Source organism: Ptychodera flava, chromosome 8 (assembly GCF_041260155.1).
Source record: "Ptychodera flava strain L36383 chromosome 8, AS_Pfla_20210202, whole genome shotgun sequence".
Taxonomy (NCBI): Eukaryota; Metazoa; Hemichordata; class Enteropneusta; family Ptychoderidae; genus Ptychodera; species Ptychodera flava.
In genome coordinates this window covers 40,620,416-40,635,755 of record NC_091935.1, presented here as the reverse complement: position 1 = coordinate 40,635,755, position 15,340 = coordinate 40,620,416, and the positions used below count along the sequence as shown (strand labels likewise).

General features: G+C 37.2%; 1 protein-coding gene across 2 annotated transcripts in view; it reads left to right on the top strand.

The window, feature by feature from the left end:
- The window catches only part of LOC139139348 (glutamate receptor ionotropic, NMDA 3A-like), an 88,100-nt gene that overhangs the window by 52,970 nt on the left and 19,790 nt on the right, over positions 1–15,340 (top strand). The window contains exons 2-4 of one of the 2 annotated variants that reach the window (XM_070708227.1): positions 5,295–5,884; positions 6,505–7,558; positions 8,194–8,336. In XM_070708227.1, coding sequence (XP_070564328.1) covers positions 5,295–5,884; positions 6,505–7,558; positions 8,194–8,336 — 1,787 coding nt within the window. Of the gene's footprint in view, positions 1–5,294; positions 5,885–6,504; positions 7,559–8,193; positions 8,337–8,884; positions 9,031–15,340 lie in introns of both variants that reach the window. The other variant, XM_070708226.1, reaches the window with a different exon arrangement.

Genomic DNA, 15,340 nt, shown 5'->3' with positions numbered 1-15,340 from the left:
TATCGCCGATAAGTCACCTTGTCTGTGATCTCTTTTCTATTCTTCTTTACAATATAGTTAAATATGAAAATTCAGCAGAATTGTACCACGTGTCTGATGATGTCATTTTCATCTATGGTTAGCAGTAGTATATTTTATTTCGGTTTAATCATGTCGTTTTCCTTAATATTTTGTCTTGATCGAGCTCCCTGCCTGTCAAGTTCACAATGCCTTTGTTTATTTGTCTGCATGCATTATACTTTCACTTGCCTGTCATGACTTCGTTTTCGCTGGACAAACATATGCCATTTATTAGTCAATTAGTCATTGTATCTAATATTTTATCGCAGTTTCACCGCGTTTTCCTCTCCTTTGCTCTCCGTCTGTCTCTTGATTTGGCCCTTTACTACGTACATCGGACAGACCACACACACACAGACTCTGCAGTAATGAAATTTACTACATCCTCAACCATTAGATTTTAACTTCTCCTTACCGAATTGGTCACGCTCTCCTTACAGTGCATAATGCCCAATTTTTAAATAACCAGATATTTTTATTGAGAATAATGTAGCAGAATTTGTCATATAAGATATTAGATTAAAATGAAGTCATACACCAAAAAAACATCTTACACAATTCCGTAATCATAAACCGTCTGATGACGCATATACCGTAATTAACCGAGTCTTTCAAATATTAAAAATTGACCTTGATTATACCAAATTTCTTAATAAATTTCCAATGCCAGTACATTTTTCCTAGACAGATCTGATATACGTGTATTCAGTCAGTATTAGGTAATTTTAACGAAATCGTGAATAATTCTGTGTTGCATTGTGCAGGTGCCGATGATCGACGGCTGAAATTGCTTGGCGCACACTATTGCCTCTGTGACGTCGTCAAACTCGTTATTCAATGCATTACTCTTTAACACCAATCACGATGTTTGATTGAAAAGACTTGACGTCGAACAAAGCTTACCCATGGAGGCCATGTATCCACCAAGTAAATGTCAATAGACTCCTTGACCGTGTACCATCCCACGCTAATCGCATTTCTCATTATTCCAATGTCTTTCGTATAGCGTTAGTCGCAACAACGGCAGTTTTAGTGCATTTCAATAAGTAAGCAAAACATATAACATTTATGTAAATGCTGAAAAAAATATGAGATCATACACTTCTAAGTACAAAAGGGTTGTGTATTGAAAATATGAAACACAAAAACAAACAAAATTCTGCTAATAAATCGAAAACATGGGATGAAATAGCATCGAATATAAATGTTATTACTCATGTTAGAACTGTATAAGGTGCATGGTGGCAACAAAAATGTATTATCTTAGTATTATTTTTATCGACATACCCTGTACGTTGTGGGCTTACATTTCATTGTGCATGAAACTTAACTAATATGTATTTTATTTTGTACTTGAAGTAATTTTTGTTATTGTGTTTATAGTTACGTACATGTCTCACATAAACCGTGTCAGTGTGAAGCCACTGACATCTAGGCAGAAAAATACATGGTAATGAGAGGGACAATCAGCATATGTATTATGAAAGATAATGGGAACAGCACGACACGCTGCAACGACATACAACTTGAATAGTAAAGGATTCACCAGTTGTTTAGGGACCGAGCACAATTAACGGCAGGGGGGCGGTCTCGAAGAGAAAATGGGGGGGGGGGCGAAAAAAAAATGAGTGTTCTTGGGGCGGGCCATGAAAATTCCAGGGAAGGTAAGGGGTGGGCCACCAAAATTTTTACACCATGACAGACAGAATATTTTTCAGCATTTTTGTTCCTTGTTGAAGCTGGAGTTCCTTGTTAAACTTCTTTTAGCATGATGAAATACCAAGTCTTAAACCTCACAATGCAGTTGTTATGTGTAAAATGAGCAATATTATTATTGAAAATTGACTTCATTTGTCAACAATAATAATGGTTGGTAATGATACAGAGGCTAGGTTGAAACTGGTTATTATTGAAACTGGTTATAACAGCACTGAATGAACTTGTAGATTGTTTATAAGGTATTTGGTAATTTCATCATTCTTTGAGATTAAAATAGCACAACACAATACTGAAAAGTAGCTGTAGGTGTTACAAGTAGTAAAGCTTAAACATATGTTATTTTGTTTGTTTATTATTTATATATTTATTTGTTTATTATTTATTTCAAGAATGCAAGAATGTTGTTTTCACTAAAGCATATATTAAAAGTTATAAGGATTATATATATGTGTACAACTTTGTACCTATGTAATCTTTCTTTTTCGGGGAGGGGGGCCACAAAAATTTTGTTGCCGGTGATAGGGGGCCACTAAAATTTTTGCTGGTGTAAGGGGGGCCTGTAAAAAATATATGCACCACATATTTTCTCTTCCAGCCCCCCTGCCGTTAATTGTGCTCGTTCCCTTACCAAGATGAGTAAAATCAATATAGTCCGATTTTCCTGGCTTCCCAGCATTGTTGACCAGACATTACAACCACCTTACTCCAAGCCAGCAATGAATTTCTGATTATATCAACAATTTCTAGAGATGAACTTTAGAAAGTCTACAACGGTAAAGGATGTCTTTCGAGACCCTGTGAAAACTGTCGAAAATATTTCCTCTATCACCATCCTGTTAAAACAGCGTGTAAAGGCCCTCTCACGAGGAATGAAATCCTCTTACAAAAGTGTATCTTGTGCTATTCTGACAGAAAAGTACCGCTGCAGAAAAGATAAGACGGTATATTCCCAGAGATATTTGGCATGTCTACATGAAAATGACGAAAGGAAAGCCATCTCTCTAAACAAAGAGTTTGTAATATATATATATATATATATATATATATATATATATATATATATATATATATATATATATATATATATACATACACAACACACACACACACACACACACACACACACACAGAGTGGCTGCGAACATAGCATTGTAATACAGGAAATGTACAGGCCGTGCGCATTGTGATCCAATCTCTAATGGAGTTAATACTTATTATTTGTCATCCAGGGCACATTGTTTGGAGAAACAGCATACTTGGAAAGTTTGGAAGGTTTCTTTTAACTTCAGCATTGGAGAGTGGGGGGGGGGGGGGGGGGGCTGGCAGTAGAATTTACCGTTTGCCCTATTTGTGATATAGTGAAATCTAGCTACACTGTGGTCGTTTATTGTTATTTCAAGGGCTATTATTAGGTAGGCATAGACCCGTATCTTTTAAACAGTGACAAACACGCTACGCAATAATAACACATAGATCATAGACAGTAGAGGGGAAGATGAATGAATGTTGATTTACTTAACGCTTTGATCCGTTTAGCCTGTCAGGTGACCATATTACAATATATAATGTATTATGGTAGTATGCGCCTCGAAAATGAAAGACCTAAACTTTTGCTCGAATTTTCTTAAGGAAAGCCTCGACCAGTTTTCTTCAAAACCAAGAATAATAGTCAGGGGGTCACCGTGCAAATTTTGATACCAGAAAAACGAATTACCCACAATTTACTGATATTTGAAATTCAAAGTGGCCGCCATTCCTGTGTTAACTCTACCGGGAAAAGTCGGATTTCGATTTGTACAAAATTTTATTTACTCCAAGAGCTTCAATATAAGCCCATACATGTGGCAGATCAGAATAGTATTGTGAAAATTTAAGAGCCGAACATCTCTGCCCGAGGCGAATTCGACCTCAATGCAATCAGGCATTTGATGACTAATTCTGTTGAAACAAAGCAAACTGATAAAAGAACTCAATAAACACTGATCTATTCACTGTGCATAGTTATATCGTTATAATTCTACGGACACGCATATTATTTTGACAAGTATACACCGATTTATTTTGAATGTTACTTAAGGAAATATATTTTAAAACATGTTAGTGTTGAATGATGGTAAAATGCGATATTCCGTTTTTGGTTTTGCGTGAATATACGTGTTACGCGACATGCTTTGGTCGATTTCATTCTTCAGGACAGCTTCAACAACGGGATTTATGTATACGCCTTCATTGATATCGTGTCATGTTTCAGTATTAGTAACAGACAGACATTTGGTATAGTTCTTTTTTTTTGCGTTCACCGTGTTCAGTATGTATTTTTCAGACTTGCTGAACCCAAAGTCTTGCGGCCATACCGAAGGGTAACAAACTATGGCTCCAAACGTTTCTTTCCAACCTAACAAATGCACACGCTGACCGACTTTTGTATGTATATGGTAAATTTATCGGATCGTGGTCCGATACACAGCCTTATAGATATACTCACATTGATTGTTTCCATTCTTTGACACACCTTGAAAACGTTTCTTGGGAACATTGCAGTAGGATTTCGTAATGGTACACAATAGTATGCCTTTTTTATTAAATTCCATGGCTTTCACACGCTTATTTTCAAGGGTTAATGTAATATACACAGCATAAACAATTACTGAACTGATTCACAATTTAGCAATACAGCTGAACATTAAACAAAACACCAGACAAAATTTAAAAGCCGGTGTGTGCAGCCACTTTCCCTTTATTTTACATGAAAGACTGCCCTACGCCGCAAAACTACTTCTTTGATTTCCTTTCAGTTAAATGTAAGTAGGTGCCTGTCTTGGAAGGCTGTTATAAACCAAAGCAGTGCTGGTTTTTATGAATACGTAAACATGAGAAACAGACAGTTTGGTGTGGCATGATAATAATCCTCGAAGCATTGTTGATATACACTGGCGTTTACGGATGCTCCACTGTATCCAAACTTGTATGGGAAGAACGCATCTCTTACAAGATCAAAGGTGCCGATGTCATCAACGTAATAGCATGTTATTGGTATTTACTGTCCATCGGATTAGAAAAATGTTTTATGTGTCTTAAATATCTACTTAAAGTGCCATCTTATATGGAAAAGGTCAGCCTGTTCTGTAATGAATGTCCAGATAAGATGTCGCTTCATGAGTGATTACGTGAGCAAATGGCTAGTGTTACTGACCATAATTACCAAATACATATCACTTCGTTCAGAATTCTGTCCACTGTCATCAAATATGGAACGCCGAGAAAATATTAGCTCAAAAATGAATTAGTTCTTGTAACCCAAATCTATGAGATCTCTGAAATTCATGCCGGTAGTTTTTGAACAAAGCTGCTGCGTTGGTCATCGGTAGTTTTCAGGTAATTATATCCATTTGCTCTGTTTGCCCGCTATTTAGTGTAGTGCAAGAAAGTAGAGAGCCGCTCTGTTATATTGCCCTACTTTTTATTAATAAAGGATCCGCCAGATTACATTAACACCATTCAATTTTCATTTGCAGGACGTTCACCCCATGTACCTGAGGCTAGAGTCATCGGAAAGTTTCCAGTCGTTGGCAATCAAGAAACTTCTTGAGCGTAATGGATGGTTTCAATTTAACATACTAGCTAGCGATCACGTGGACTCACAGGCGTTTGTTCAGTACTTAACAAACATTACTACCTCATCAAGAAAATGGAGCATTCAGAATACTGTAGTTTTTAACAAAGATATACAAGACGTGCATAGAATGCTTGACAACATGATGGAAACACAGACTAGGGTCTTCGTACTGCATGCAACCCCTGAATATGCTGCAATAGTATTTGAAGAAGCCCTTGATTACGGCTTATTAGAGATTGGTAATGTGTGGATCGTTACGGAGTCTGTTATAACAAGTAATCCAAGCTATCTCAAGCACTATCCTACCGGACTATTAGCAATGAACTACGTTAATGAATTTGATGATGTTCCAGCCAAAATCATGGACTCGGTCGAATTGTTAGCAAGGGCTTCCAGTAAATTTACAACCAATTTGGATATAGAATCATCACGAAATTGTTGGATACCTCCTTCCAAGCAAACACTTGAATACGGTCGGCTTTATTACAGGCAAGTTCACCTTTTACAGTTAATATACGGAAATCATTACGTTTATCATGCTAGGGCAAATAATGTTAAGTATGCACACTTCTGCAGAAATTCGATGATGTTTTTATAAACACAACGGGTAATATAAGACGACCGTTAGAACATTTTTTACCTGTTTTCGTAGCTTGACTTGCGAAAGATGTGACTTTCTAATGATCTTGACAGAGAGCATAAGATATTGGCGTTGTTATAGAGAGAAGGGTAAGGACGCCGTGATTATCGTGTAGATACAAGGGAGCGGGCACTTGGGATCAAGTAGAACGGCGTGTACGATAAGATCCCGGTGGGAAAGCAACTCTAAAGCTCCTGTCTAGATTTCGAATAAAAGAAGAAACGTACTCGTAGTGTTTCGAACGATGTTGACGTGTTTAAGACATTTGATAGTAATTCTTGTAAATTTACTTTTTGCTTGCTTATGAAGTTATATAACAATTTGATAAAAATTTTATTTTGCATTCAAATTAATAAGTTAGTCACGGTAATATTAGAATATTAAATTTGCTCATTTAATCTGATCCATATGACACGACAACGTGCACTAAAATATTTGAATGTCTGCCAAACACTTTTGGTTCTTACAGCTCGCTTCTAAACACGTCATTCCAAGGATATGCTGGCCTCATTTCCTTAGATGAACATGGCAACTTAAATAACGCAAGCTATGAAATATTAAATCTAATCAAAAGTCAAGATTTTAATGCGGACGAGAGCTTCAAATGGAAAAAAGTTGGAATGTGGAAAAATGGCGACTTCTTCCTAGAATCAATCATATGGCCTGGAAATAGTGCAAATTTGCCGCATGGATTAAATACTGAGAAAATCATGGTGGTGCTGAATGAAGAGAAACCGTTTATCTTTGAATCTTCGCCTTTGCCCGACACATTTGAATGTCTGACAGGTGTACTGTGTTTAAAAGCAGACAGCACGAACCGAGAAGAAATCGAAAGAGCCTTTGAAGCATATGAAGCGCCCACAGTACAAGGAAATTATTCACACATGAAGAAGTGCTGTTCCGGTCTAGCGATCGATTTATTGGAAAAGTTGAGCGCCGATGTTGAATTCAGTTACAATTTGTACTTGGTTGCAGATTTAAACCATGGTGCTATTGAGAATGGGGTCTGGAATGGAATGGTTGGTGATTTGTTATCAGGCACCGCTGATATCGCTGTTAGTTCATTTAGTATTACGTCAGAACGAAGTCGAGTTATTGACTTCACTAGTCCTTTTTTCCACTCAGGGTTTTCTACATTAGTTGCCAAGAAACAATTGGAGCCGCAGTTGGATTCATTTTTAGCGCCGCTTGATTGGACTGTTTGGATATTGGTGTTTGTCACTGTGAACATTGTAGCGATTGCCATTACAGTCTTCGAATGGATGAGTCCGTATGGGTTACATCCAGGAGGACGCAACAGACATTACACATTTGGTTTGCCTTCTGCCCTGAACATCGCCTTTTCCATTTTGTTCAGCCACACAGTGAAAAGCAAGCCACCTAAGTGCATGACTAGTCGCTTTCTCTTAAACGTGTGGGGCGCTTTTTCCTTCATCTTCTTTGCAAGTTACACAGCAAATTTGGCAGCTTTTATGGCTGGTCAAACCTCACACTTGCAAATTGACGGCATCAATGATGAAAAGGTAAGCGTCATATTCTTTCTACATATCACGTGTTATAATATACTCTTCACAAAACAACAATTCTGCTTCAATGGCTTTTTATAGTACATTAATCATTGTTTGCTTCTTTGCTATGGTATTGCCTTACTTTTCAATAATTTCATTTTAATTTTCGACATTTCCCTGTTTATATAATATCAGAAAATCGTTACGGCAACAATTACACTACATTCTCCCATTCAATTGCTTTTAATGTCCCTGAACTAAAAGCTACCTCAACAATCTTACTTGCAATTTTACGAAATTGTAGTTTGTGCCAAAGAGCTTCAGTGAAAGCAATATTTAATTATCATTGTGAAAGTAGTGAAATAAGTTCATTAGGGGACGACTCTTTGCCTGGACATTGGTCGTATATTTCATATTTCATTTTTTTGTTAATGATTGTCATACTCCATCACGTGCCATCAAGCGCACATAGCAATTAGAGAGTTACATATCAGTATAGAAAGTCTAGTGATATGTGGCTCTCTAGTCATTCCCCATATAGGCCAATCAAAGTATTACTATAAGGGGAACAAGTTCGTTTGGTGGCGCATTTTATTCAATATAACCAGTGGTGGAACTAATACTTTACGATTGCTCGGAAAACTGTGTAGCTCCAACAGCACAACCACCTCAAATTTGCGACACAGAACGGTTCCAGCTGTGAAAATTATATAAGCGAAAATTGGTCGTCGATGGCCAAGTATATGGAACAGTTTAATGTTAATGGTGCGGATGTGGCAATAGAATTACTAAAGTGAGTGTTCTACATAGATATTATACCTTTATTTTATCTTGGCACAATGAATATGGAACATTATTCTACCAATACTTTGGTTTCTGGAATCGAACGTTTTTCATAGACACCACAGTAAGGTAGCAATAATGCCCCATTGATATGTGTGCGCTTTCTGAATACTGACGGAGGCTTTACTGTGACACCAAAAATAATTTCAGTCGGGATGAAATACGCTAAAAGTGAAAGTAGATACATAAAGATTGTTTGGCGGAGGACATTGTTTGAATGTGGTATATTCGTTATAGACAACGAAAAAATGTGTTCATTTGAATCGTCGATCCACATCGACTTCTCCAACCCCCAAAACACGTGACCGTATCTACTCATGGATGGGCAATAAACTGTTTCAGTACCACTACCGTTATCTTTGCTGTTTTACAATTTGCACTTCATTACACAGTAAAACCTCCATGTCATATGTACACTCAGCTGTAGATTTTACAATTTTTGGCATTTATGGTAAACCTGACTAGCTTGTATTGTACTCTGTTGTCATGGTATCCAAGCTTAACAAACCAAGCGGTGATCTGACCATAGGTACAGTGACAGGAAGTAGCATTCAAGGATATCTTGAAAGAGTTCATCCTCGACTTGCTGCCTATATGGACCATTACATACAGGAGACAACAGAGGAAGCAATGAGAAATTTGAAGTGAGTGAATGCACACTCTGAAATCGGCAGGTCTTTCACGACTTGGGAAATGGGTCGCTATTAACATTCAACATTCTTTCTGGCTCTTCCAATGCAGGATTGAAATCACTTCCACCAATGCAGTGTTGTTGACAATATGTGGATGTGCATGGGTGTCCATCTAGATAACTAGTATTCACACACCTTCCTGTGTTATATTTATTCACTTTTATCGTGATCAGTCAGGATCTTCAGACACTGTATGTCATGTAAAGCAAAGCAAGGAAATCTAGCGATGACTAGAGTGTGCTGACAGAAGACAGAACAAGCCGCTGCAGCTAACTTCATTAGATAGTTTGAATTACATAATTGTTTACATCTTGTTGTATTTACCATTTTTCTTGCATTGGAAGAGAAATACAAAGAATGTTTGGATTTTGATACTGATACTGTTGTCCATGCCTATCACTGTAGACCTTGTAACTGCCTTGCTGTCATCTATCTTCAAGCTGTATCACATCTATTATTGCAAATGGTAGGTTATATGTGCCATCGGGGCAGTCAGCTCAGGTCTGTGCATGCGTGGTGGAGGCACTTTTAAAGTGGACAATAGGTACTCAAATCCTGAGTCGAGAAAAAAACGAAAGAGTGTGCACTACTTCATTTCAATGATGTCGTCTGCTGGCAGCCTTTTTCATGCACGTTGCGCATGTGCAAAATAAATACGGTTTTGCAGTTGCTTTTAGCGTCATTCAATAGTTGCAAGCTGCGCCTGCACTGTTTGTACGTGAGCAGAACACCAATTATTTTGCAAAATATCGTTTGTTATCTCCTTCGCGTTGTCACGTTTTCCAGTGTTTCCGCTTTCAGGAGTAGAATTTGCCATGTCATAATCCCTGTTGGCAAACAAATTGAAGAATACAATGTGGTTCGACGCTTTCAATGTATTGTTTTGATGTCCGGGTGAATTTGATTGGATATACATACTCAAGCTCCCTAATAACATGTAGCTGTGTCCAAACACGCCGATTATTTGAAGACGGTATCTGCTGGATGCCTTACCCTGTTGCTAAACCCAAATATAATATTTTTATAGTTTAAAGTTCGTTGGGACCAAAGTTACACCGTTTAAACTTAATTTAAACAGATTCAATTGCTTCATTGCCAGGTTTTCAAACGAGTATATTTTGCAGGATCACTATTTACAGAAAGTGCAAGGAACGTACCACATCGGCAATAAGTTCTTTGAAAGCGGACTCACCAGTCGTTATTGCAGTTTCCCAGCATGTTCTAGAAATTGTATTGGAGCTTTGAATGTAAATGCCGACATGGTATTTGCTTTTCTAGTTCTTACACTCCGTCCCAGAAGAATATTTCAGCTTCTTTTTTATTTGAGCTCAATGTTATGACGTGTTAAATATGTTGAACGCAAAGTCCCGACTGTCATTAAATGCTTTTTGCTTTTTGTTTATATATTGATGACCGTTCCTGAGATGTAACAGTCTGTGATATCGAAACGAGGGCGCTGTTTTTTGTTTGATACTTTTGACTTCAGTTAAAACGATACTTATCAGTGTGAAACGGTTGTTACAGAAAGATAAGTAATTTTATCTCCATAAACATCAAAATAATTTATTCAGTGATCAAATATAAAAGCAAGCAATTTGACTAGTGTTGAAATATTTTTCATAGCTATATTATTGTCTATGTTAATGTGCCCATTAGAATACCAATAGTTTGAGGTTTAATTGGCCTTCCAGTAAGGCAATGCAGACAAATGCCGAAAAATATTCCCCAGTTTCTTCGTAAGCACCCCCTCCCGAAAATCGAAGCTCAACAATATATGAAAGATAACATGAAAGTGAACTACAAATGCATTTGAAAATAAAGTCTTCATCATCAAATCACGCGACTCAAAACCCACCAGGAGCACAAAAATTCACTCATAGTAGAGTGCAAATGTATGGATAAACCTAAAGTACCCACTCCAAGGTGTTATTTACAAGACTAGCGTTTTAAATATATTTAACACTTTTGTCTTAAAATCTTGCACGGTGACACAACATTTTCAATATAATTTTCAAAATCGCTTTGTGACAGAATCAAAAAATGACAATATTGAGAGGGTGTTTTCTCGCATTTCTACATGCAAACCAATGGAATTGCTTACACTACGCTATTTATGCATAGTTCCCGACCTCGTCTTTTAGGGTAGAACACAGTGCATATGGCACGGAGAACTCTAAAGATTTATAAATATGAATGTAACTTGATGACAGAGTGGTCAGAAATGTTGACTTTTTCTCTAATTATGTTAAAAGTGTATAGATGAGTGTTTCGTGTAAATCTGTTTTGTCAACGGCAACGAAAGTTTTATTGTGACATGTGATTTCATTTCACGTGGTATTTTGGTGTTTTGCATTTTAAGTCCAAAGTAGAGTCACTATACTGGACTCACCGCCCTGGTGAAGCTCTTCTTCTTGTAAAATGCCACTTGACTTGTGCAGTATATTATTCTATTAATATTACCAACGGTGGGACAGTCGTGGACAAATTTTAGATTCACGACACTGTCTTTCAGCGCGTCAGAATTAATTTGTGTCATCTGTCGAAAAAAGAAATGAATTTGAATACGAGTTAATGTTAGCTAATCATTGTGTTCCTTTTTAAAATCTCTTCGAATGAGATTGGAAAAATGTAGTGCGAATCTGAAAACGCATCGAGTAATTGAGATGTAGATGCAAGAAACAGAAGTTAAATGACCTACAAAAGGAAAGCAATGATGAGACAGTCGTTAATGTAGAGGGTTCGAATTAAATGGCTGACGTTGCTTAGAGTAATTCTGTAAATAGTACCTTTGATAGGAGTTTGTACAAAAAGTTTTCTGAGTGATACAGTTATATGTGTAATCACTTCACCACTTTGATATTTTACCATGTTATCGAGTTTTTGACGTTGAGGTAGCATCAAACAAAATTATCAGCAATTAATATACTGTTAATCAGGTAATATGCCATTGTGTTCGGTCACACTGCACTAAAAACAGTGTCAAGCGCCATGATGAAGATAACTGCATATTAATGACTGTCGGTATATCAGTATCTGTGCTGACACTGACCTTTGCCAAAGCTGTGTGACAGGGTTTCCAAGGTCTGTTACAGGGACAGACCTTGACCAGAGCTGTGTGACAGGGTTCCCAGGATCTGTTATACAGGGATAAATAATTTTGCTTTGCTGGTTACACTGTAGATAGGTACGTTTTTAGTGTCGAAAATCGTGAATTCTTTACATACAATTTATTTGTTGAATCAGATTGGTTATATTTGCATTTCACTGTGTTCCAAACAATTTGAAAGTGATTGGCTTGTCTCATGCGCTATATCTTTCCATAACTAAAACGGACTAGCACTGGTTTCACAGGCTTACCTGTAGGGATGGGTCCGGTCGAAATACAGAAGCAGATTTCTGCCAAACCATAATTACGGAAAGCAGGAGTACTGGGTTCAGTGAGATTCACACAAAGAGTCAAGACAAATAAGATATATTTACTGGTCTGAGACCAATATTAATTTTCACAAAATGAGTAATAAATATTGTGACCGAATGAGATTTTTACAGCTCACTATGAGATGCTGGGTTACCCACAAGAATTTGTACACGACAGTCCGCTCAACAATTTTGCTGTCCCTTATCTTATTCGAGGTGCAAGCTTTGACTTGACTGAGGACTGGAGCATTGACTGAAGACTTTCAACAGTTGACTCAGAAACAGCTATCTATAAAACCGGAGTAGCTGTATTTCAGCTTTGTCCGTAGACTTGAGCAATGGCAGGTAAACTCTGCTTCAGTTGACAGGTACTATGACCTCTGACCTCAGCAGCCAATTACTACAATATATTAAGCACTGACTATAGAGACAACAGTGACAACTTTGGTAGCAGTGACAACATTGATTGAAAATCACACGTCTGCCTAAGCCTTCCATTGCCTATAACTTGCTGTAAACCTATTTGTTCGACTTGGACATGTCGTACTTGCAGACTTGATTCTGCAGGTTGGTGCCACACTGACAGAAAACAGATGCTTCTCTAAATGTATGTATATTAGAGTTCATTCGCCCGACGCTTACGCATAAACAAGGTCCAACACCTCAGATATGCAAATGTGAAACTCATTATAGCAATAATATATTTAACCCGTCAGTAACTCATCCAAGTCCATGTAAATGTACACTGTACTTCAAAATTCCTAATATAAACAAAACCTTGACAATGATCTAGCATTTTTGCATTCTCTAGTATATCGATATGATAGTTATTTATATAAAGAAAATCAGCGTTTCGCATTAACGACTTAAATAGTCTTTTCGTTTCAGTCAGGTAGGCCTACTTGTATTTAGCAGACGCATCGTCTCGGTAAAACGTTTGGTAAGTGAAATTGCAGACAATCTAATATAGAACGTAGCAGTGATATTTTAAGCAGAAATTGTGGATGCCATGCCACCTGCACCAAGGTGTATGATGGAGGACTTCATGGGAGAAACTAATTTAAAGAACTAGAAATCAAAGTTATTTTACCGCGAATCATCTGGCAAAGATAACGCAATCAAGGATCAGTTACGTGATTTAACACAGCCTGCCCTCCTGCATCTACGAATATGTCATTGACTCCAGAATCAAACTTCAAGAGCTTGACAACTTTTTAAGTGAGCACGAAATCTATGATATTGTAAACTGTAAAACACCTTGAAACCATTTCTATAGATTAAGATCTCCAATATCGTGTACTTTATTTTGGATAGTGAGTTTGTAAGATTGATCAGAACTTTGAAGGTGGCCAGGGGCAGAATAATCTGATACGGTGATTTGTGTCAGGTAGGCGTCTTGTATGTTAGTTGCCGGGGCGTATTTCTAGAATTGAGCAAAAAGTTAAAGCAATCTTACTCTTAATCTTCCGGTTGATAAACGTGTCTTGATGAACTTTCATAACCTAAAATACATGCAATTAAGCGGCGCACAGATTGGACCAGTGAATTAGGTGATTGACAACATCTTTTCTACAGGCGAATTCCTCGGATCGAGGAATATGTGAAATACCATCGCCTATAAAAGTTCGTGTGAAAGAGACAGAAAATAATGGCAAATTTCTTTACCTGTACGCTGGCGATTAGATGTTAAAAGAGTAACCTTTCAGAAGCCGTCACTCAAGGCGATTCATGGGAAATTGAATGTGTCTGAATATATACTCCCTCAGTAGATACAACCGATTTAAATGTAATCGCAAGGATTATGAATGATAAAAAGGCGGTGTATACTGGGATTCAAGCTTGCAGGCAATCATTCTGTAATTTTATGTTTACATCAATGACCAACCCTATCACTTCAATAAACTGAGAAAAGGTCAGCTTAATTTAAAGTGCATTTTTCACCTGTATCTAATATCACATATCGTAAAACCAGATGGCCTTTAACTTCGCCTTAATACAATCAACATTCTAACATATTAGCTCGATATATATTTACTTGCTATGGTCTTCCCAAATTACATGCATATTAATAAGTAACAATTGATATCTATTATCTACTATAGGACAATGGGGAAAACAATTAACTCAAAATATAAATAAAAGTTTCGATATCGTACAGACCAGGGACAAAACGGATAAAACCTTGGTTGTCGTGCAAAGCTGTTACATAATGTAGAGCGTATCGAAGACCCCTGTCAAGTCACATACCATCAAAGAGTAAGAAGCCAGCGGATTCAAAGTTTCCTTTGTATGGTTCTTGTGTTTGCCCTTGTAAGGGATGATGAGAAAGACACGTCACATCAAGAAACAACTTTGGAAAGGTTTTCTTTTTGTTGATAACAAGTGAGAATAAATTTGGTCTTACATAATTGCGTATTTTACTCATTTTTGTTGTCAGGTATTAGAACTATAATGATAGCGCCTAACAAGAACTGCCGGGGACACTCAGTACTAAATTGGTGGACACAGTTGTACCCTGGGAAGTTCAAACCACACAGCACAAACTCTACAAGTTTCCATTAAATGGGGGGGGGTTTCCAAAAGTCTACATATTTAGACAAAATACTTAAGTCAAACATCTACATTTTTCTAACGATATAGCGATATAATAATGTAAAGACCTTTTGTGCATTGATTAGAATCCGATTACAACAGAGTCAAAAGTCTACATTTTATCAACATTTCTTTAAACAAATATAACAGTTAAATTTAGTTAATATCGTAATTTTTCCCCCTACCTTCTATAAAATTTAAAGGGAAGGTGACGTCGGAAGTGCGTGTGTGGGACTTTCTTGTTTACAAACAA